The sequence below is a fragment of the Dermacentor variabilis genome, chromosome 7 (genome assembly GCF_050947875.1).
Source record: "Dermacentor variabilis isolate Ectoservices chromosome 7, ASM5094787v1, whole genome shotgun sequence".
In the NCBI taxonomy this organism is placed as follows: Eukaryota; Metazoa; Arthropoda; class Arachnida; order Ixodida; family Ixodidae; genus Dermacentor; species Dermacentor variabilis.
In genome coordinates this window covers 97,332,378-97,355,299 of record NC_134574.1, presented here as the reverse complement: position 1 = coordinate 97,355,299, position 22,922 = coordinate 97,332,378, and the positions used below count along the sequence as shown (strand labels likewise).

Here is a 22,922-nt window from a genome sequence, read left to right as displayed (position 1 = left end):
CATATATGTTACTTTGCTCCACATTATCTACCGGTAGTTCCGTTTGCTTGCAGCGTTCTTGTATTGGGCCTAGGTTAACAACTTTTGTCCATAGTTAATTGATAGGCGGCTCGTCAACGGGATGAAATAGAACCTTTATAGTTGCGGCGTTTTTTAGTAACTACCACAGCTTAACACAATTGGCATAGATGCTGTTCGCTCAACTTACCAGGTTCTTTGGTGAATTCCCAAGTCATGCTTCATCAGGGTGATATACGAAACCGTAGGAAATGATTAAACTGAACAAAGGTACACATTCTGAATTCAAGGGATTGTAACGTGGAAATCACCGTCGGCGACGCTTCCCAGCTTAGGAAGTGCCAGAGGTTACACGTTGAGAACGACTGCAGTCCTCGATGAAACTGTGCGGAAAGACATTACCACCTAATTATCGGGTAAAGTAATGAATAAGGAACTTTGAACTTTATAACAAATAGGAAACGCTCACCGTAACGGCTTCTTTGTGTAGATATTCTAGATACTGGGCATCGGCTGAAGAAATGGACACCTCAAGGACTTTTGCATATAGACAATATTTACAGCGAGAATGGACTAAAAGAAAGAGAAAATGTACTGGCTTTCATCAAGAGGCCATTTATAGAGCGGGAATAGAAAAGAAATACCAACTTTATCAATTTTTGTCTACAGGCAATGTGTAAACTGCAATGTTACAGAAAACACCTTATCGATTGTTGTTTATAGACCAATAATGAACAAAAATAATAGACACTGCGTGCATTTTCTTCACATACAATCTCTATATTCTGTATAGAGAGAGAACGAATCTATAGAAAGGCAAAGTAGTCTATAACTAGTCTACATACAGTCTATTAGCGTGTTGCGCAGGAGTTTGAGGTGTAGTATCGGCGCCTGGTGGCGGCGGGAAACGTTATCTGGGTAGTACCAGCATGGGTAGTATTCAGCCCCGGCCGTGGCGAAGCACGCTTCTAGCCCGAGTTTTATTCGATTCTCAATTTTTTCTTCCCTGTTGCGAGTGCGAAAAGGCTCGTCACTTCTCACAGGCCACGCCGACCATACTGCGAGCTGGCCACAGCTTATAGTTTTACGAAAACGGACCCTTCGTGTGCCATGCAACCTAATGCTGGAAGCAGAAGGAATCGGCGACTCCGATCCGGAGAGACCTAGCTCAGCCTCGAAAAAGCGTCACCGTCGTGACTTCTGCGTCATGGGCTGCCATCAACAAGGACTGAATCCCAACATCAGATTCTACTGTTTTCCTTTGAAGCGGAGCGTCGGCCGTGTTGGATATAGCTGCAGTTCGTCGCGATGGGTAAGCGAAACTGCGCGCCATTCTGACTCCTTCGCCTATCTTTAAACTTGCTTGATTATCTGCGTTATAAAATTCGGTCTTTTGCACCTACAGTCCCGACGGCAGGCCGACATAGCAGCAGGCATGGCTGGTGATTCACATTTGGAGACGCTGACACAGCGATAATTAACAATTCGACCAGTGCGAAGTGGTGAAGCGACCAGGTATGCAAATGACCACAAATGTTCGGGCTCATTTGGGGACAATTCACTACCCCACTACGAGAAGCACAGGTCAGAGGAGATAAATATGCTCATACTTGACCTCAAGCCAGCACGTTTAGGCAGCGCAACAAGGAACTATTGATTGCAGCACATCGATGTTCGAGATCTCTCATTAAAGGTACATCTAGCGAGCAGCGCACGAGCTAGCGCTGCTGCGCGATTCGCACATACGCTACTGTGAGCTCATATGCATTGCATCATTTATTTATTGGTTGCTAACGGGACAGATGTACGCAACTAGAGCGCAGGCATAACTACTTGTCTAGCGGCATGCTGTCAACAAAGATTGCAAGAGGTATGTTGTTGCGCGGCATGTCTAAATGACCGCTGCCGTCGCGGCGCGTACGATCGTGAGCTTGAGCAGTTCGTACATCGCGGCATGCTGAAAGACCGCTGCTGTCGTGGCGCGTACCGTCGTGCGCTCGAGCAGTTCCGTACACGCCACTTGATTATCGCTGCAGTGAATTCATTATAGCAAGCATTTCCTCCCATATGTGCGCCTGAACAATGGCCTGAAGCAGCGTGCAAACCTCACCTGAAGTTCAACTTCGTACGCAACCCGCTTTACTTGCGATTGACACCGCGCTAGAACTACGCCGCTTATTCCTTGAACGGCGTACTCGTATTTGGCATAGCATAATTTCTTGCCTTTACGCAGCCTGCCCCCCCCCCCCCATAAAAAATGCTCGGCGCCCGGTATTCGCTGCAAGCCGTGGTAGAACACAACCGACAGTGGCGGGCCCATATTGTGAACGTGTTTTCCGAAGCAGATGACCGGGCTTGGTACCACCCAGTTCAGGACAGAGGGGCGCTTTTAGCACCATTTTTGCAGCGCCCCCTAGGCAATGCAGGAGCCCCATAGGCAGGTTTGGGTAATTTTTATATGGCAATGATTACAAAAAGACTAGGCAAGGTGACTGCGATAACGTTTGTCTTAAAGCGCATTAATTGCGCATGTAGACATAGATATTGCGCATATAGGTATAGACTCTTTGTTGCCTAATTCACTTCTTAGAAGCATGACAAAGACGATGACGGCAACAACATTCTTTAATAATTACGCAAGTGCATATTTATAATCAGCTTATGCGATCGCCGACATTGCCACAGCTGCAATATCATGGCATGCACGGGATACGTTTTACTACGGGCGCAAGAAATATGTGACATTGTGCTACAATGCGGAGTTTGTGTTTGAAGCTAGACGTGCAAATTTCATAGCAGTATGCAATTTTCAGGTAATTTATTAGAAGTGTAGTGCGCATACTGCTCCTATACAATCCTCTTCAGAGATTGATAAATGTATTTCACAAAATGATCTAATTTACTACACAATAATTTGAAAACTGTACACCTACGAAATACTCGTGCTGTTGATTGCTTCATTTTTGACTGCTCAGTTAAGTTTCATACTTGGTTTTCAATGTATGACGACAGCGATTGCAAAGTTTTGCGAATTGTGTATTTCGTTTCCGAGTTTTGCGAGGCTAAACTTTTATAAAGGCTGATGTTGAATTATTAGCCTATCAGCTTTTTCATGATGTCGCGTTACTACTAATCTTTAGTGAAAAATAAATTGCAGGAGCAACGTTTCGACCAAGCGCTTTTTTATTACGATGAGTGGTGCGTAAGAAAACTGTATTAACCAAAAATGTAGCCATTTATATTGCAGAACCTAAAAGGTAAACGTCAGCAAATGAGTTGCAAAGAGGAAAAGACTAGGCCAGAACGTAGCACCTTTGACTTCAGAAGCGACTTCTGCTGTTGATACGAATAAATTAAAAGAAAACTGACGTACGTCAGTGAATCTCACCCACAGGTGCCCAAATATCATCTGTTGTAGTGGTGATTAACCTTAACACTCGCACAGCAGACATCAGGCTATATTCACTTCATCACTCTCACATTAAAACTTTCGAAGAACTGAGAAATCAAATACCTGATCTACATTTCCTTGAGCTCGCTGGAAATCATTAGCCAGGCACCCCTACCTGAATGTCTTCTTGCTGGCAATTTATTTGCATCAGAGGCACATTTATTCTTGCATTCACTCGTTTCTTGACGTTATTCTTTAAATTTTATCACTGTGCTCTGTTAACTGGCTTTCCGTGGTTCGCAGACTTAAGTGTGGTTACGTATTCTGCCTCTTATAAGGCAGAGTCAACTGAATAGATGGTGCGGGATATCGCCAAAGATACTGTCGTGAACTCTTCTTTCTGCTAAGTTCATACTTTTTCAATATACTTTCATGCAGGTGTAATAAATCACCTTTCGGAAAGAAACGGTAAAATGACAGAGGTGTTCAACAATCTTCCCCACTGAACTATCTGATCGTCTTTCAAGTGAATCGTTCCCTCGTCGGTGTAGCAGGAAGCGTATTAGGTTTCTTTCAGGACATTCGCCGTTTCCATGATAACTTCTTTTGAGGTTAGTTCTTTTCATGGAGAGGTTAAATGCCCTCAGCTCTTCGCAAGTGCTCGAATTTTTTTATATACTCCTTTGAAGTTCAAAATAATTCCGAGCATCTTGAACGGAGTTTTTCCAAAATTCTTGTATTTATGAAACTATGAAGAACCAGAAATTGGCATTGCATTATGCGGAGATGAGCTTTATACATCTCTTTTCAATACCAATAACGCTGAATGGTATAAAAATATGTATACAGTATTTATTAGGATGGTTTCAATATGGTGTTGATCACAAAATTGTTATCTTGTTATTCAGTACTAATTGGGTGTATAAAAAGTATTGTCTCTTGCGGAAATTTGAAGCTTTGAACCACAACAAACCTATGCTTTTCTGCGTGAAGCCCACACTGCAAAGATGCTAAACAAGTAATTTAGTGTTCTTTTATTATACAAAGGCCATTTTTTATATCTTGGCTGATATTATAAAAAAACTTTTTATTGTTCTTACAAAACGCGCATAAGCCCGATTCCCATACTTTAGAAGAAATTCTAAATGCTTGCACGCTACACAGCCTTTCATATATGCATGCAAAATTTAATTACAGTTGCGTAATGTTGCTTATTTGCCCTTTTGAAAACCGCGTGACTAAGTTTTCGACAATGGCTAATTAGAATAAAGCCCCTTTTATAAATGACATAGTAAAGCGAAATTATTTTTGAGTGTGCACGCACTTTTTGCCCCATTCGCAAGAATGCAGACTATTTTACTACACTCGGTCTCGCATGACGCAAAGCTTTAAACTTTCGCAAGAGACAATAATTTATTCATTGTCGGCGGCACAGAAAGATAACTAAATAAGATAGCACTTTAAAATCATGACATGTAGATATTCAACGAAGTGTGGGAGTATGCAGATATAGGTGTGTAGGTGCCTCCTATAACAATTGTAATGACCGCTATGATGAGGAACCGCAGATTAATGGTTAAAGTGGAAACACGTCTGGCCCGTGGTGCTATTGATGTGAGAGTGAGTGGGAAAAATCAGCGCTACCCACCAGCCGGTGTTGTGGCTCATCAGGCTACTCTGCTGACCAGCGCAAATCACATCCGAAAGCGGCCTAAGTGGGAAACGGCCCAGCATTTGATGTGGTCTCCATTTCGTCATTTGTGTCAGCACCCTGCCCGACGATCAATACAAGTAACAAGAATGATACTGCACCAGAAATAACTAACAATTAGGTGTGCATTTGAAGTTCTGGGAAGTGTACACGTGATGACAAGAAGTATTACTCCTATTTCCAAATAAAGTAAAAGTTTTGACATTCTTAATATAGCCACTACGCGAAACATTACAAACAATATTCACACAATGTTATTTTGGGAACGCATTTTAAGCAAGCAGTTAGGGACCGGCAGGGAAGCGTGATGAAAATGATGTACTCTTTGATGGGCGTCTGCAAGGAAGGCGAAAGGAACGTACTAACCATGGATAAATCAAGAATGGTTCCACGGCAACACGCTTACAATCCGCACGTCTTCTGGTATTTGTGCTATCTCATGCAGTGAATAACCTTTGCTTATAGCTTCGCGCCTTCAAAACTTGAAATCATATCGGAGTTCTTTGTCAGTGAACACGCCATAAAGTGTTACCGAAATACTTGAAACTTTATAAGGCTAGTTATCGACCCAACGTAATACGCGGGTTTATGTAAACTGGCTTGAAAGTGAGTGGGTTAGACAAAGGGATGCAGAACCATAGCAGCATAACATATTTTTGCATTTTTTTTAAAACAGAGGAAAAAAACATCAAATAACACAATTCCATATCTCTACAAATACAAGGTTTTGATATTTATGTTCGGAAGCAACGAGATAGAAATGCCTAAGAAGACTATTTCTCTATTTCATGATCACGTTTTCACTCAGAGGATATATCCTTGAACCATAGGAATCTCACCGCATCTCTGTGTTCCATTTTTACACTAATCTGGAGAACGAATTTCTTGATGTCTGCCGTCTGAGCAGTATGGTTCATGTGAAAACTAATGAGATGAGCAATCTAGTCAGCTAGTAGCTTCGGTCTTTCTCGAGGTGGTTACTGGGGGACTAACAGTCAGGATCGTGCGAGGATGTGTGAAAAATTACTTGTACTCAAGTACTTGTCGACTAGATTCGCACAATAGCGTGATGCGGCATATAAAAAGCTTAAAACATCGCGCCGCAATTTGGCTAGGTACTCTTTCGGCGTGGCCCCTATTCATATAGAAGGTGTTATATAGGGGGTATCATAATTTACTATAACCTTGTATTGATCAACACTTTCTTTCCGACAGGCACCAGTCCTTTCCCTGCTTTGCAATAGGTTATCTTATAGTGCCTACAGCTTTCTTTAGATGGTAGGGCTATTTGGCAGCGACCATTGACGAAGGCCAGATATTGTTCAAATGTTCAAATTTTCATCTGGATGAAGCAGATCACATTGATGCAAGCTCAGTAAATATTAAATTGTTTGTAGAGGGTCGAAGTTTAGATTTTCGCCGAAAGATTTAAAGTCGTCTGTCCGCGTATCATCGAACCTTAATTCTGCATAAACTAAACGCTTGGTCTGTCGAGAACCCACTAGTATTAAACTCTTCTAAAACGAAAGCTGTTTTATTCCGCACAAGATCGCTACCATGTAACATCGGTGACGTCCTACAGGTAAATGACTCTGTCATTGAAATCTCTCCTGTAGCTAAATCCCTCGGAGTAAAGTTTAACAAATTAATGCTTCGGGACAACCACACCGACTACCTACGCATGAAACGTTCGAAAGCTTTAGCCGTGCTACGGAAGTGTATGTATTTTCCCCCAGTCTTTCAGAAGCGTTGAGTATACACTGTCTAGTTTGAATCGCATTTGCATTACCGTGATCTCGTATGGGCAAATAGCAATAAGAAAGTTCTGATAAGCTTATTATAATGCAGAAAATGCTCTACGAGCGATTGCCAAGCAGCCACATGATGAGCACACATCTCCGTTGTTTTGTAATGTCACAATTTTAAAATTAGATAACCTATATGAATTTAACCTATCGCCGGCCTTTAAGTTCGATATACGTAAAAATACACAAAATTTGAAAAAAACTTTCAAACATGCAATGTAACACCTTTTTACGCTCCTTGAGGCGCATAAAACTTTGGTATTTACCAAAATCTCGCATGAACGATGCCTTTCCAATGATGCAGTTTAGCGTGCCCAGGGTTTTAAATAAATTCAATCTGACGTTATAGAACTTGCGTGTACTTTCGAAAAATGACTTTTATGAACTTTTTACATAATGCTTTTTATCATTTAGTGTTTCATTTCATTTCCTTATAAAATGCAGTAGTTTTCATCATATATGTAGTATTTAACAAATGTTGCTGCTGTTAGTTTTTCTTAGCATGTTTTATTTACTTCTGCCAAAGTATCCGTTGCTGGATTCTTGGAGGTGCGCCCAGTCAAGTTAAATGTATGTAGCTTTTTTTTCATTTTCTCAACCACATTTCATGTGCAACTTTATTTGGTAGTTTATGTGTGGTAAAATACAACAAATCAATCAATAAATCAATCAATCAAAAGGACAGCATTCAAAGATTTCTGACTGCTCCTCCCGCTTCCCGTAATTGTTACTGTAATGTTTACCGGGAAACGGTACCGGCGAACGCTTTGCATGAAGGCAAGCTTTCTGGTAGAAACGCGGCCGCTTGCGTGTGCTGATCCTGGAGGACGTGCACAGTTGCGCCAAAAAAGATGACATCATTGTCATTTTTCGTGTATTATTTACCACTTTTCGTATTTAAGTGTGAGAAGATTTAGCATAAAAGACATGTGCTGCCATTGTTTCGCTTCATCGCATTAGTTTGTGGGCTGTGATTCCAAAAATTTCGAGGAATAAATTAGTCATGAATGTAACGCAAAGTATGAGGGACATTAGTGATAGAAAGTGTAGAAATATAATCTGCGTATACCACATTTATTATTGCAAGACATGGCAAAAACATATACAGAAATATATACGGATATTTTCGCTCACCGACAACTGCGCCGGCACTGACGCTGACAACGACACCGTATTTTTTGCGGCACGGGGCCCTTAACGTTCTTGCGTTAAAGACGCAAATGTGAAAACAAACATGGACGATCTTTTATTATATGCACACTTAAAGTCGTACATAAGGTATCGTTTTCATACGGGCGCTGCTACTTAGGTCAAACTGGCCAAGGTAATAATGATCGTTTGCGAGAACACGCATGCTCGCTCAGTGGCTTGGTAGCGTCAACCTGCAGATCGCTGCAAAAACTGTGTCTGCACACCTTAGCTTGAAAAATGTATACCCTTGGGACGCTACTCAAAGCAATACGTTCGTTAAAGATTCGTGTTCTCCCAATACATGAACAAGACGAGTCATGTGTAAACGCGCCCTTTTTTTTTATTGATATGATATAAGGAGATGTTGGCGCACAATTTAAGGCGCCGGCTACTCCTCATCTCTTGAGTGGTTCCGTCATACATCGTACAGGGTTCAAGGTTACATATCAAACAGTCTTTTCACACAAGCACCAGGACTTATCACGCAACGTTTCCACAGGAAGACTATGACGTAAGGAACACATGGTACATACAATATATAATGTAAATGTCTCCACACTTATGTAGATGAAAGTCTCAAAAGTACAAAAGATATTGTCACCTAATAACACATTGTCTAGTCAGCGGGTGGTAGATACATCGTGTAAATGCATTATCACATACAGTCTCAACAGAACAGTCAACATAACATAATTCACAAACAGATGGATATATACAGTGACAATGAAATGAAGGGAAAAATGAAAGCGCTAATAACGTCCAGCAATGCCGCTGTCTTCAAGAAAAGTCTTTAGTGCTTTTAAAGCACTCTTCTGCAAGGCCGTTGTTGGCCAAGGGCCCAAAAGTTTCCTTAAACTGAAAGGTCTGCGGTCTAAGTTAATTAGCGCTGATTAAATAGGCTTCTTGGTGTGTCGTGATGTGGGCAATCTAGAAGGAGGTGATATATATCTTCCTCTACAAATCCACAATCACATTCGGGGGTTTCCGCACGGCCAATTCTGTGCAAGAAATGCTTTGTGTAAGCGGTGCCTAGCCTTAATCGATGAATAAGGGTTTCCATAGTTCTACCTAACGACAATGAAAATTTGAATTCATTAAATGGATCAATATGGTATAAGTCCGAGCTCTTAGAATTCTGGTCAAACCAAGTGTTTCTAGATAATTTGAGAGACGTTGTCCTTATAATGCAGCGTAATTCATCCTTTGATATTGGGAGCGGAGCCGTATCATCTTTTAGGTGCGCTTGTCGTGCTGCTTCATCGGCTGCTGTGTTGCCAGGAATGTCGCAATGCCCTGGTATCCACTGGAATGATATTGCATGTTTCGCTTCGCTTGCCTTTGTGAGGTTTTTAAGTGTTTCATATATTATACTGTCACTGAATGTTTTCCCCTTTGTGTTGCAGAGTGATGTTAGAGCCGCCTGTGAATCGCTGAAAATTACCCATTTTTGCGCATCTCTTACTGACAATATAAATTTTATCGCACATAGGATTGCGAACAGTTCAGCCGTTGTAGACGAAGTCGCACGAGATAATTTAAATGATTCTTGTTTGTTGAGGTGCGGTATAATGAATGATGAAGTTGAAGAGGTTGCTGTACTGGAGCCATCTGTATAGACGTGTGTGTATCCTGAATACCGCATATATATCTGGTACAGCGCTAGTTGTTGAGCAGCTCGAATGAACATATCTCTTTTGCGGAATATCCCATCTACTGACAATTCGATTTTTGGAACTGTAAGCAGCCATGGAGGATATTCGATGTCTGAGTTCCAAAATTCATTTCTTGGCAATATGTGAAGATGTTCTCTAATTTCTATATGAACATAACTTCTATCTCGTTTCATTATGTCTAGAGCCAATGGGTGGTTTTTATGCTGGGTTTGAAGACGGAAATAATGCCGGCATGTTTCTGTTGTTCGCATAACTGGAAATGGTGATTGGCGAGCCTCAGCTATTACAAGAGAACTAGAAGTCGCTCGTGGAACTCCTAGACATAGGCGTAGTCCTCTAGCTAAAAGTCTTTGAAGTCGCTCTTCTGACGTGTGGGAAAGTCCGTGTAAGATGAGCGCGGAATACGCTACTTTTTGTCGTATTAATGCATTGTATACAGTTAGCATGGACGATACTGATCCGCCCCATGATGTGACTGCAAGTCTGCGAAGTACAGTCACTATGGCATTGACCTCGTTTTCGAGTTTCTTTATGTGGGCTGCCCAGGATAGCTGCCTATCAAGTATTATGCCTAGAAATCGATGCTGTGTGACAATCATTAGAGGGTGTCCTTCCAGACTAAGAGTGAAATTTTTTAACCGCCTTCGAGTGAAGGGCAATACAGCTGTCTTTGCGTGTGATAGTACCATTCCTCTCTCTCTCAAAAATTTGTTGATTATATTTATGCCGTCTTGCAATGCCATTTGAAGTAGTTGAGCATTAGACCCAGGTGTCCAAATACACACATCATCTGCATACAGTGAAAATTTTAACTGTGATGGCAGCCTTCTGGTTAAATCAGCCATGACGCAGTTAAAAAGGAAGGGGCTGAGTACGCTTCCCTGTGGTACTCCCTGTTTGACTAGATGTTCAGCACTCTTTCCTTCACCCGTCTGAACAAATATTTTGCGACCTGATAGAAATTCAGAAATCCATCGCAAGGACCTGCCAGACAGACCAAGTTCCAACATGCTTAGCAAAACATGAACGTGACTAACAGTGTCAAATGCCCTCTTGATGTCTAGGAATACTGCTATAGTCATGTTCCCACGTGCACGCTCGTGCTCCGCACAGGTTACTATATCTAATATTGCATCCATTGTGCATCTATGTTTTCTAAAACCTACTAAGTAGTTGGACAGCACATTCGTATCATTACACCACCACTGAAGTCGCGCGTCAATCATTTTCTCCATTACTTTGCATAAACAACTTGTCAAACTAACAGGGCGGAAGGATTCAAGGCACAAGGGCGTCTTACCAGGTTTTAGAATTGGTATGATTCGAGCGACTTTCCAAGAGTCAGGTACCGTTTCCTCTATCCATAAGTTATTATAGATGTCTAAGAGAGCATTTGTACCTGTCGGTCCGAGGTTTCTTAGCATATTGTACGTAATGCCGTCCGGCCCAGCAGCGGACTTTTGGCGACATGATGCAATTGCACATTGAAGCTCGCTTAATGTGAAAGTGTGATCTAATTGAGGATGTTGGGCCCAGTAGCAAGCCGTAATTTTTCGCTTAGCCAACACTACTGAAACATCAAACTCGGCACATTGCGATGAGAAAGCAGGTCTGGAAATAAGCTCACAAAATTCATCTGCAACTATTATTTCACACGTGTCCCGTGCTACAGCGAGAGCACGAAATGGGAAGCTCTGTGTTACAGGTCCACTTAAAGAACGAATTACTAGAAAAATTCGTGGGACAGCCGTGTGAGGATACAGCATGCCGCAGAAATCGCGCCAGCGCCGTTTGCCTAAATTTTCCATTCGTCTGCGCATTACATTGTGTATTTTCTGAGCGTTTCTGTATGCTTCTAAACTTCCGCTCCGTCGGTAAGCTCTTTCGGATCGGCGTCGGATGGCTCTTAGGTGTTCATATTCTCCGTCAACTGCAGCGTAATTTTTTGGAATTGGGACCCTCCTTGTGCATATGTTCATGTTGTCCTGCAAAAGTTCTGTAAATTTTTCCACTGTTGCATGTTGATTAATTTGATCCGTTAGGCGGTACCGAAAAGCTTGCCAATTGGTTAGTCTGCTGTAACGCCTGATATCACAGTGCATGCTAGGGTGGTTAACACGGATGGGAAAATGATCACTTCCGCGCGTTTCCATATCTGTCGTCCATCCCACACCATTCACTAGATCATGTGAACACAGGGTAACATCTATGCAGCTTGAGTAATTATATCCACGAAGGAATGTTGGCGACCCATCGTTTAAAACAGTCAAGTTGCATTTATCTATGGCTCACTCAATAACGTTACCCCGTGCATCACAATGATCACTGCCCCAGATGGTGTTGTGTGCATTGAAGTCGCCACATATAAATACATTAGAATGAGCTATTTTGAAGATATCCACTAGCGCTTCTACTGAAATCCGGTTTGAAGGTTGTAGGTATAAATTAATCACTGTTATACAGAGCTTGGCAAAGGATACTTTACATGCGATGAATTCCGGGAAATCTGAATCACTGGACAGAATTTGATACGATGGTAGGTCCTTTCTGACGCACAGGAGCACTCTGCTAACAGCACCTTGACGAGAAGTCTTGTATATCACATAATTTGAGAGGCGAAAGTCGTCATTGATTCCCGCCTCTTGAATGCAAAGTATTGGGAAGTTGTATTGCACAAGCAGTTTACGAAAGTCAGCACACTTCCTTCGAAGACTGTTGGCATTCCACTGAAATATGGAGACATTTTTGTAGCGGTTATTCATGTACTGCCTGCCGCAGTTTCGACCCGGATTGTTGACACAATAGTGCTTCTAGAGGCAACAAGGCTTTCACTTCTGGTAGGTTGTTTGCTTCCGGCAGAGCAGATAGGATTGCCTTAAGAGCTGCGAAAAGCATTGGCAAAATCAGTTGTGTCACCGATGCTGTGGTATGCTCGCTATTAGCTGGTGTTACTTCTGCAGTAGATGAGTAAGGTCGCTGAGAGAAATGTGTGCGAGTACTGGAGCTTTCTTGTGTGTTACTTTCTGCCTGTTGTCGTCTGGGTTTCCGTAGCACTGATGCGTAAGACTGCGCACTTGACTGTGATCCTCTTGATTGGTCTCTTGATTGCACTGTTGGTTGTTCTCTAGAGGAGGAATAGCTTGTTGGTGCTCTTGGCTGTGGTGGTTCCGGTGCCCGCTGAGGTGGGTGATCTGGCACTGGATGGACAATCTCAAGGTTTGGGGCGGGTTCATGGCGTCGCGGTTGTCTTCCATGGATTAGTTCATGTCGACGCATTTGTGCAGCTGCTTTTTTCTGAGGGCAGCCTGAGAAGGAGGCAGCATGGTTCCCCGCACAGTTTGCACATTTAGGTTGAAGAACTGACTTGCACTCCTTGTGGTCATGATCTTCTGAGCAGATTTTGCATCGATGTATGCTGCGGCAGGTTTTCGCCATGTGCCCAAATCTCTGGCAGTTATAGCAGCGAAGTGCTGGTCCTAGGTATTCCTCGACAGGGTGACTGGTGAAACCCAAGTAAACTCTTCCTGGAATAGGGCGATCGTCTCTGAAAGTCAGCGTCATACTTATTTTGTTCTTACGGAGGGGGTAAATACAGCGCATAGAACAGCACGAAAGCAGAGATGTACGCAGCGCGGAGTGACAACCACTCTTTATTGCTTTTTAGTTACAATATCTAGGAATCCGTATCACAGAAAGGTACAAAAACATACATATGTCTGCAATTTATCGTACGTTTGATAAGTAGCACATTTCGAAGCAATGTATGGTTACAGAGGGCGCGTTTACAGAATCGGTAATTCTGTAAACGCGCCCTCTGTAACCATACATTGCTTCGAAATGTGCTACTTATCAAACGTACGATAAATTGCAGACATATGTATGTTTTTGTACCTTTCTGTGATACGGATTCCTAGATATTGTAACTAAAAAGCAATAAAGAGTGGTTGTCACTCCGCGCTGCGTACATCTCTGCTTTCGTGCTGTTCTATGCGCTGTATTTACCCCCTCCGTAAGAACAAAATAAGTATGACGCTTAATTTTCGGATTGATTTCGCGCAAGAAATATACAAACGGATCTGAAGAATATGCAAATTGGTATTTGTGTATGCGTGCATGCGTGCAGTGCGCACAAGCTTTGGTTTGTGTGGCGCATGTGCATTTTGGCAGTTTGGGATAGGTCACAAACATTTTTTTATACCAGTGAACTAAACGGGGGTTTGCCTCGCAAACAAAAATATTCGCAGAAACTCGTCTAGCAGTTGTCTAAGTATGCGTAAGCATTGTGCCACTTGTTTATAACCATGCCAGCCGGTATGATTATCAATGTTATGGAACCTGATCCGATCAGCATAAAGATTATCAACACTTAGCAGTCATTATCAACCTTATCGAACTAGATCCGACCCTTATCAACCCTTTCCGTTATCATCCTTCTCAGACTTGATCCGATCCCTATAAACCATATTGCTCCTTATGAAGTTTAATAGACATGATCCGACGCTTAAAAACTCTTATCGGTCCTTATCAGCCTTATCTTACAAAATCAGACCCTTCTGAACGATTATCAGTGCTTATTAGCAATAACAGAGTCGAATCCACCATTCTTAACCCTTACAGCTCCTGAGCACCTTATTCATCCGCGTCGAATCCTTATCAACCATGATGGGAGCCATATAACCACTCATTACTTTTTATCATCCTTATCAAGTCATGGACTGTTTACCTGTCTGTGTTGCCCTACGTGAAGCTCATGGGCCTGAATAGATCGGTGGCATGCCAATCAATGCAGAAAAGCCCTAACGAAGTGCGCTTATTCCTTGACCTCCGAAACGCAACAGGGATGTGACGTGTTTGGTATTAAATTTTCGCAAAATCACAATTTTCCTGATGTCCACAATGGACCAAGTCGGCTCTACATGTGGTTCTAGAGCAGTCTTTTATTTCACCATCATCAACTCTTTCAACAAGACATTCATAGAAACATGCTTCTTTTTACGGTGATTTGTCTTACGTGACGGACAGGTTTCCTTGTTGCATAGGCACATAAATGCTGATATATTTACCATTGTCCTGGCTGAAATAGTGCGCAGACGACTTTGACTATACATAATGCAACTTATCCGCAATTTACTATAGAACTATAGGGTAGCGCAGGTAGTCGCAACCCAGGGGTGCTTACTTTTACTACCAGTGCTCCGCGAAAGACGCGGGTAAAAGAGGAGGCACGAGTCGGCGAAGGGAAGGGGAAAATGAGAGTTACGACGCGCAGCCCCGTATTCCTTGATTTGTCTTTTAAATGCACCTGTGTGATGTCTCCAGTATCGTAATGCCATCCGCCGCGAATGGAGCTATGTTATGGCTATGGAGAATGGAGCGGACGATCTGTCCTGCGCGGCACATTGCAAACGGAGCGATGTGTGGCCACAGCCTCGCTAATCTGGAGATCACGACAGGCAGCGCATCAGTGGCGCGTGGGCACGATTCACAGCCGCGGCTGCAGACAGACCTCGGCTTATGGAGCGCATTGTTCCGATATATGCTATCGTGCGACGCGTTCGCCGCACGGGTTGGTCAACAGGTGACGGCGCTAGGGGCTTTAGACGGCGCCCTCCTCTAACGCCATCTCGTAAGCTTAGTGTCGCGCAAGTCTTGCGCAGCCCTAGGCTTTTCTTCTCACGCAGTGCTCCATGTTCAGTTGAATTTTTTGCTGGGCTCGATCGGTCGTTTACGGCGAGCGACAACGCCGATGCTCGCCTAAGGAACGGGTGCCTAAGAACTGCGCTTGAAAAGTAATGAGCGCAGCCAATGTGGCCTTCTTGCAGACGAGTTCCTGAGCCTGGCGGACACACTTTGTCGCTAATAACGGGAAGTTCAGACGACTAAATATTAAGACATAATTGGAAACCATGCTTATAAGTTCCTTGGGGACACTAGTCAAAATGGGAAACGTAGAGGCAATGTCATTTTCATGTGCGGCCCGCTTTCAGAAATTATGAAAAGAGCACCTAATTCCAGATAGTCATCACGAACTTCCAAATCTCAATAGAGGCGATATTGTAACTCAGTGGGTCCTTGTGCGTGTCCGACGGCAACGCTCTATGAACAAGTGTGGGTAGAAGTTTTAATAATAGCATGCCGCGGCAAATACTGACCCAGCACAAAGTGACATATTCTTGCCAGGTAAAGCCTTCGTATAAGTAGATGCGTACTAGCCGAGACGTTCAGTTGTGAGCTTTATTGCACGTGACACGGGGCTTTCCGGTCTGATAGGATAGCATAGCCGCCCTTTCAGCGCTCCTGTTTCGATAATGGCTTCATTTCCCGTTGATTTTTGACGATGAATATCTCGAATTAAGTGCGAAATTGAAGATAAAATCAATGAGTGTGAGTTAAAGTGTGACTGCTTTCAAATAGGCCATTTAAACAACTGCCGGTAGGCAGTAATAAAAAGTAAATAATTTTATCAAATTATTCTTCTGAAGCTCACGTTATTAGCAGCAGAATATGGCCGCCTCGCCTAGGAATTCGTATGAAAAAAACGCCGGGTTAGCAGCGCTTATAGCATATTCATAATAAAATATGCATTGTCAGAAACCGCACTGTATATAAGGCACTATTGTTCAGAAAAATTGATACCCGACAAGTTCATCGCGAGTATTATAAACTGTCAGTTTTGGTGAAGTATATTTGTTAAATGTGCCTAACGCAATGTCAATTTTGATGGTATTACTAATAGCGAAGTTACTCTTGTTGGAAGGCGAATAGCATGCTAATTTTATTCAAAACTGCTCCGCCAAACTAAGAAAAAATCTTTTTCACTAGAGTGACTAGGTGCGTACATAGGACATCGTACTGTACCTCGATAAAGAGCTGAAAAATGCCACTCATACTTTTACGTTTATTAGTCGTGTGAATATCAGGGCGATTCGTTTTCACCTATTAACTTTAATATTTAAATGCTCGTGCGAACGTAGTATACAATAAAATGCCTCCGAGAGGTCAGCGTCTGCTGACAATATATAGCTTTATAAAAGCGAAAGATCTATCTCTAGCAGTTCGAAGCCATATATCCCTGTGCCAACGACGAGGAGACACGATAAATTCTGCAGCATCTCGAACTTACTACACCATTTTGATATTGTACACTCAGTATGCGACGTCGTGTGAGAGACGTACTTATTTTGACGATTTTAGGGTCAATGAAATGGGCAGTTGCCCGTGAAGCAAAACCACAAGACATGCGTGAGGTAAGATCGTTCGAGATATCTACTTCAAACTTATTTATAAAAATTAAAATTTGACGCTAGACATTTTACTGTGCTTCACCTCACAGTTAACTGGAAAGCGCAAGCTGTAGCATTCGGTTTGCACTAAAACTAGCTGCCTTCTAACTATGGTTTTCACCAAACAATGTTAAAATTGCTTTTTACCTCCTGTCCATACAAGGTTAAAAGGGGCAATACGGGTACAAAGGAAAATTTAGTGGGACATTAATTCAGTGCGATCTCAAAAAGGAAAAGAGTTTTGTGCGTGGTACCAATATTTTAGAGCGCGTACAAAATATGGAGAACCGTGGGTCAAAACGCATATCACTGAGCAGCCTTTTCATATTAAATATCTCGCTCAATATTGTCTTTCAGCGCCCCCCCTCCGCCCCACGCACTCAAACCAGGGGTCATTCCTCTATCGGGGAGCACCAATAGTGACACCAAGTTTTCTGTGGAACAGCTTAAAGCGCCGATGGCAACTTGCAGGCATTGTTGTTCACATAGGCCTGACAATTTTACCCGTGTGGTGGTCGGCAGTTTTGAAGAAAAGATGCGACAAGGGCTGCTAAACCAGTACGAGCCCATGTGTGATAGTTTGTTCCACCTCAGCTGAAATGCAGTGACATGGTTCCGCTTCTTACGACTTCTGAATTCGAGCTAGATTTGTCGAAGTCCGGCCGCATTTCTCCGGTCACTTGCATCAGAATGATAAAGGAAATAGGGTTCACAAGCCATGAATTCGGCCTGTCATATGACAGCATACATCCCGATGCTCTGGTGGGCTTCCTGCATGGGCGCCCATGCGTAGATAATGTTACCCATTTTGTGATATTTGCTCATTATCAAAAACTGCTGAAACCCCGCACAGTGCCACTCTTCCTTGGCAGAAACGCGCCTGCTTGAAAGAAAATGATGTGGAAGGCTCAAGTTTTCAGGAGCTATAAAATTACTTCACGCATTTCTTCGCGATGACTGAAGTTACCACCAAAGCTCACGCCAAACGTGCCGTGCAGCGCAGCAAGGCGTAGTGTTTCGCCCAACAATATGCAACCTAGTGCTTGTTAGCCTAGTCCACTTTTTCTTCAAGACAATCGAAGAATGGAATAATGCTGATAACATTTGTATGTGACCATCTGCCGTGACACGACTGCAGGTACCCGCAGTGCTACGAAAAGCAGGAACAGTAACATCGTTGTACTTGCAAGAGTCGACTTTAGTGCTTTATTTACACAAATCGTGCGGGGTTGCACTCACACGCAAGGAAATGAGGCTATATACAACTGAACATGGGCAACGAATTGCAAAGGAACTGAAACTCCGTTTTTTATGAGTTTCTGTTGACCACTACCTGTAAGAACCTCGCAAGATTCATATTTGAAGAGCGTTTTGACTACAATAGCACACATCTTCAAATATTTTGGCCGAAAGTCATGAGGTACATTGTTTGAGTCAATACTGCACCTTCATATTGCTCAGTTCTTCGGTTTTGGAAGATAAAGCTTCTGTCTACTGTTCCACTAAAACAAAGCAAACCTGCGTGCATTTCCGGCAATACAAACTGAAGCCCTGAAGACGTGCCTGAGTTTCCCGAAGTGCGTATCGCGAGATGCATGCGCGAGAGGTACGTAGCCACGGAGATCTCAGGGCATATACTTGGAACGTACCCCCCCTCCCCTTCTTCTTCGTTACCATCTCTTTTCTTTGCCTGCTGACAGGTCACACGCAAGTTTCAGTCGTATAGTTTGCTACCAGTTGACCTTACTGCCATCAAACTGCAAGCATGCAGGGCAACCAAGCTCGCAAATGTGGTGCTTGCACTGACCGGAAGGACAACTCACCATTCCAGTTATCAGCAAGAAAGCTAAAGTGTGAGATGATCTTAAACCGCCTATATTATCGCTTTTACAAGAAGCATGTAATGACCACCTACACATTTACACCAATGGCTCACTCACGCCTACAAGTTTGGTTGCCTCGGTGGTGATTCCAGCAAGACCTGCAACACAGAGCTCGAAAAATTCCATGTAACATCAGTGACTGCTACTGACCTAGAGTCATCCATGCGGCTTACTTTGAAACATGAGGAGCCACCTCACCTATATGTTAAACCTTCTGAACTCTAAGTGAGCTCACCACTTTTTATTCTGTACACTGAGTCACGGGCCCAATAAGCCGCTCCTCGGAGAGTGCAGGCATGTCCACCACTGCACAGTTGACAAAGTGCATGAGACAACATTTCCAATATTTCTCGCGTAACTGCAGCATTCGTGTAAATGTCCAAGAAGACGCAGCCGCCACATCTGCCCCAGACGGCGCAGGCTGTCAGTCATTGCGCTTTCGAGAGCAGGCACAGCAAAACACATCGCCTCCTTGAATAGCAGCTGACAGCCAATAAGTAAAATTCATTTGATTTTACAAAAACACGCCTTGACACCTTACATTCCTATTTACAGCATCGGCCGCCATCTTGTCGTTCGCAGCGTCACTGCACCCTTTTCGACCGTGTGCGACATCAAGTAGCTTCTTCACATGGGCACTCCCCTATTTTCGCAACCGGCCATCAGCCAAACGTGTGACTCTTGAGGGTGCAGCAAAACAATCCCGCATCTTCTTGGCGGCTTCCGTCGTTTTAAGCAGCAAACAGCAACACTTTTATGCACACTATACCAACAGGACAGCGCCCATTCAGCGAAATACAAAATATTTGGCAATGGCCTACATGGTGAATAGCGCGAGCCCCTATAAAGGCATTGACGCGTTGCCTAGAAGACACGGGATCTTGCGACAAATTGTGAGGTTTTAAGTGAACGCTACGACAAGACCTGTAGACGTGCGCTTGTAATGAGATGGTATTATGCATATTTTAGTGGTGTTCGCGTGAGGTATTGCTGCATTTTGGTTGTCGGCTCTTAGTTGCTGCAGAAATTTGCCTTGTTAGAGCATCGTAATATTAAAAATTGTAAACACCTAGCTACCGTTTCATGTTATTGATGCCCTGGGGCCATAGCCATGCTGCGCTTTTATAAGTTTAATATGTCTGTTTGTGGTTTTCTTGTATTGTGTACGGATTTATACCAAAACAGCATCTACAAACATTTTGCACACACTTGTGTATATCTTTTTTTTCTTTTAAAGCAACGCATCTTCAAAGTGATAAGAACACTCATTCGAATAGATCTACGTTTTCCTTCTTTCTGAGGTGATACCTCGTTAAGATGTTGAGCGTTCCTTATTAGCTCTAGTAATTTTCTTATTACCAAGAGTATTCTCGCCAGAGCTCATTGAAATGTGGTCTGACCGTTATGCGTGACCTGTAAAGTGTCCTGTTAGAATATCCATCTTTTTGGTGTCTTTAATCAGAACAGACGTTCACCTGTGTGTATTATTCTGATGTAGCATGGAAATTGACGCACATTGATCACACATTTCTTCGAGTTTTGTTCGGACACACAGGAGCTGTTGAAATTTTTTAACAGAATGGGCGACTGGGCAAGTTGTTTACTTGGATGTTGAAACTGAAAGCGCATAAAGACGAGAGCGCTCTCTTCGTTCTCGCCTATGTCCGCTTTTAAATTTGCATGATGCAAGTTCTTTAAAAATGTACACTTCTATTTAACATATAATAGCAAAATATCGCAATCTATTATTTAAATAAAGCAGTTCGTCCGGTACTGTACGGGTGCTTGCTACTAGGCGCCTCTATATAAGACAATATATGATGAGGTTTGGTGTGAAGGTTAAAGCCGCTCTTAACAATGCACATTCATCCGATACATGTTCAATGAGAGTGCGTCCCAGGAATAATTATGTTATACAATAAAAATCTGGCTACTTAATACCTGAATACAGCCAAAGTCGCTATGTCACTAGTAAATTTTTGGAAATTTATTTATCAGTATGGCAAAATATTGGTATATGGCTTATGGATAATTTGCCGTCTGCAAAATTTTACTTTGCATTTAAAATGTCACATTCAATAGCTACAGCCCCCCCCCCCCATAAAAAAATAACGTTCATTAGTTTTTATGCTTTTCAAGGTTGGTGGCTCAATATGCAAGAAAATGAACTATGAAATCATAATGCGCCTTCAAATCCCGCGTGTGCAACAACTGTGCACTGCAAGAAAGCTTCAAACACCAATTGCACATAAATGGCTGATCAGACAACAGCATGAAGGCGTTAAGTGGCTAGTGCGACTGTTATCTTCTGTTATAAACAGTCATACACCATTAGATCTTGCAGTCCTGAGGCATGCTGATTGCTCTAGCTTGCACCCACGCAGCTGATTCCTGTACGCGATAGTTCATGCACATACGGCTTCTCGCCTTTTCCAGACGCCAAATAAGCCACTAAGTATGATTCGTTGCTGTTGAGCATGCAATGCGATCGGACGTGCATTAAATTCACCGTTTGCGTATTTTTCACAATAACTTTATAGCAAGGCGCAAAAAAAAATTATGGCAGAACTCACCTCACGAGACTGTCAGTGGTAATGCTAATAACGTTCGAGCAATGTAGTGACAGATCGCATTACTGGAGCACGTTTGAACATGCGTAGTGGTAATTTGACATTTTCGTTGCTTTGGCTATATGCCCATACTCCGATGTTCTAATTAACCATGACACTCGTTTGCAAATATAGCCCGTGCCCGTCGGGTCATGACGACGACGCAGTCTAGATGTAATGACGATGAGGGAATTATTTGATGAGTGATTTTTTCGGCATTGAAAGAAAGACGGCGAAATGTTAAATGAAACCATGTGACTGAACTCATGCGATAGTGTATTGCAGCGCTCTCAACCGCACTTTGTGGGAAAGAACCGTACGCGTGTACCGCGCCGAAGCGAGCGGCCACAGCTCTAAACATCGGCTTCACAATGCGTCAGTACCTTTGTCGGTGGCACACGGAAAATAAGCGCAGTCGTCCCTAATAAGCGATAAGCTTGACCACGGTGGGCTGGACGCACGGTTGACAGCGCTGCAATAGGACAGTGCATGAGCGCAGCCACCTGTTTTTGTTTAATATTTCCCAGACATTCGTAAAACGCCAAAAACCATAAATCATCAGGCAGCATGCACTTTGCCCCAAAATTGTATTGGTAGTTTTTAAACCCCTTCTGCAACGCAACGAAAAGAGCTTGTCCATAAAGTGTATAATTAACAGTTTGCATAATTGGTCTTACTTAATTAACTAATTAAGCGCAGTATAAAAGATACTCCAAGTAGCGCCACATGACGACAGAGCATATGCCATTGGTTTCATTCAGTTACGGCTAACGACTTCTTTTTTTTTTTAAATCATTGGTTCAAGTGGCTGATAGTGATATATAGGTATATTTTACGCCAAGCGCAGCAAAATTACTGACTGTGAAGGCTAGTTTTGTACTGGGTTTCACTATCCCAATGAGAGGACCAATAATGTGGGCGACAGACCTAGCAATCTTTGCACCAATGGTCGAATATTACAGGTTGATAAAGACCAGTTTCGTAATACTAAAGTACTTTATGCATCATTCTCAGTGTTGCTATTGTTTACATGTTTTAAATTTAATCACTAATAGGATGTTAGTAGAAGAGAGATATATATCAAATTGAAAAAACCTATTTCGGGGGTTAATATAGCTCTTATTCCTAAAACGCCATAAAAAATGTTCTCAGTTTAAAAACTCGCTTTGGGTAAGCACGATATTTTCGCAAAAAATTACCTTTTTAGTGCTTTTTTAATATTCATGGTGCACGTTATATGTTATTCTAATCAGAGAATCCTCACAAACAGCCATTTGTCTTAGTAGTGAGTGGGAATGCTCAGCAGGAATTTGTCGAAGCGGCTTTGCCCATGTTGTTAGGATCGTACAATAAGTACA

General features: G+C 42.7%; 1 protein-coding gene across 1 annotated transcript in view; it reads left to right on the top strand.

The window, feature by feature from the left end:
* Positions 1-16,876: 16,876 nt before the first annotated feature.
* Positions 16,877-22,922, top strand: part of LOC142588742 (uncharacterized) — a 46,173-nt gene continuing 40,127 nt past the window's right edge. Inside the window, exon 1 of the mRNA XM_075700560.1 lies at positions 16,877-17,036. Coding sequence (XP_075556675.1) covers positions 16,941-17,036 — 96 coding nt within the window. The 5' untranslated portion in view covers positions 16,877-16,940. The remainder of the gene's footprint in view (positions 17,037-22,922) is intronic.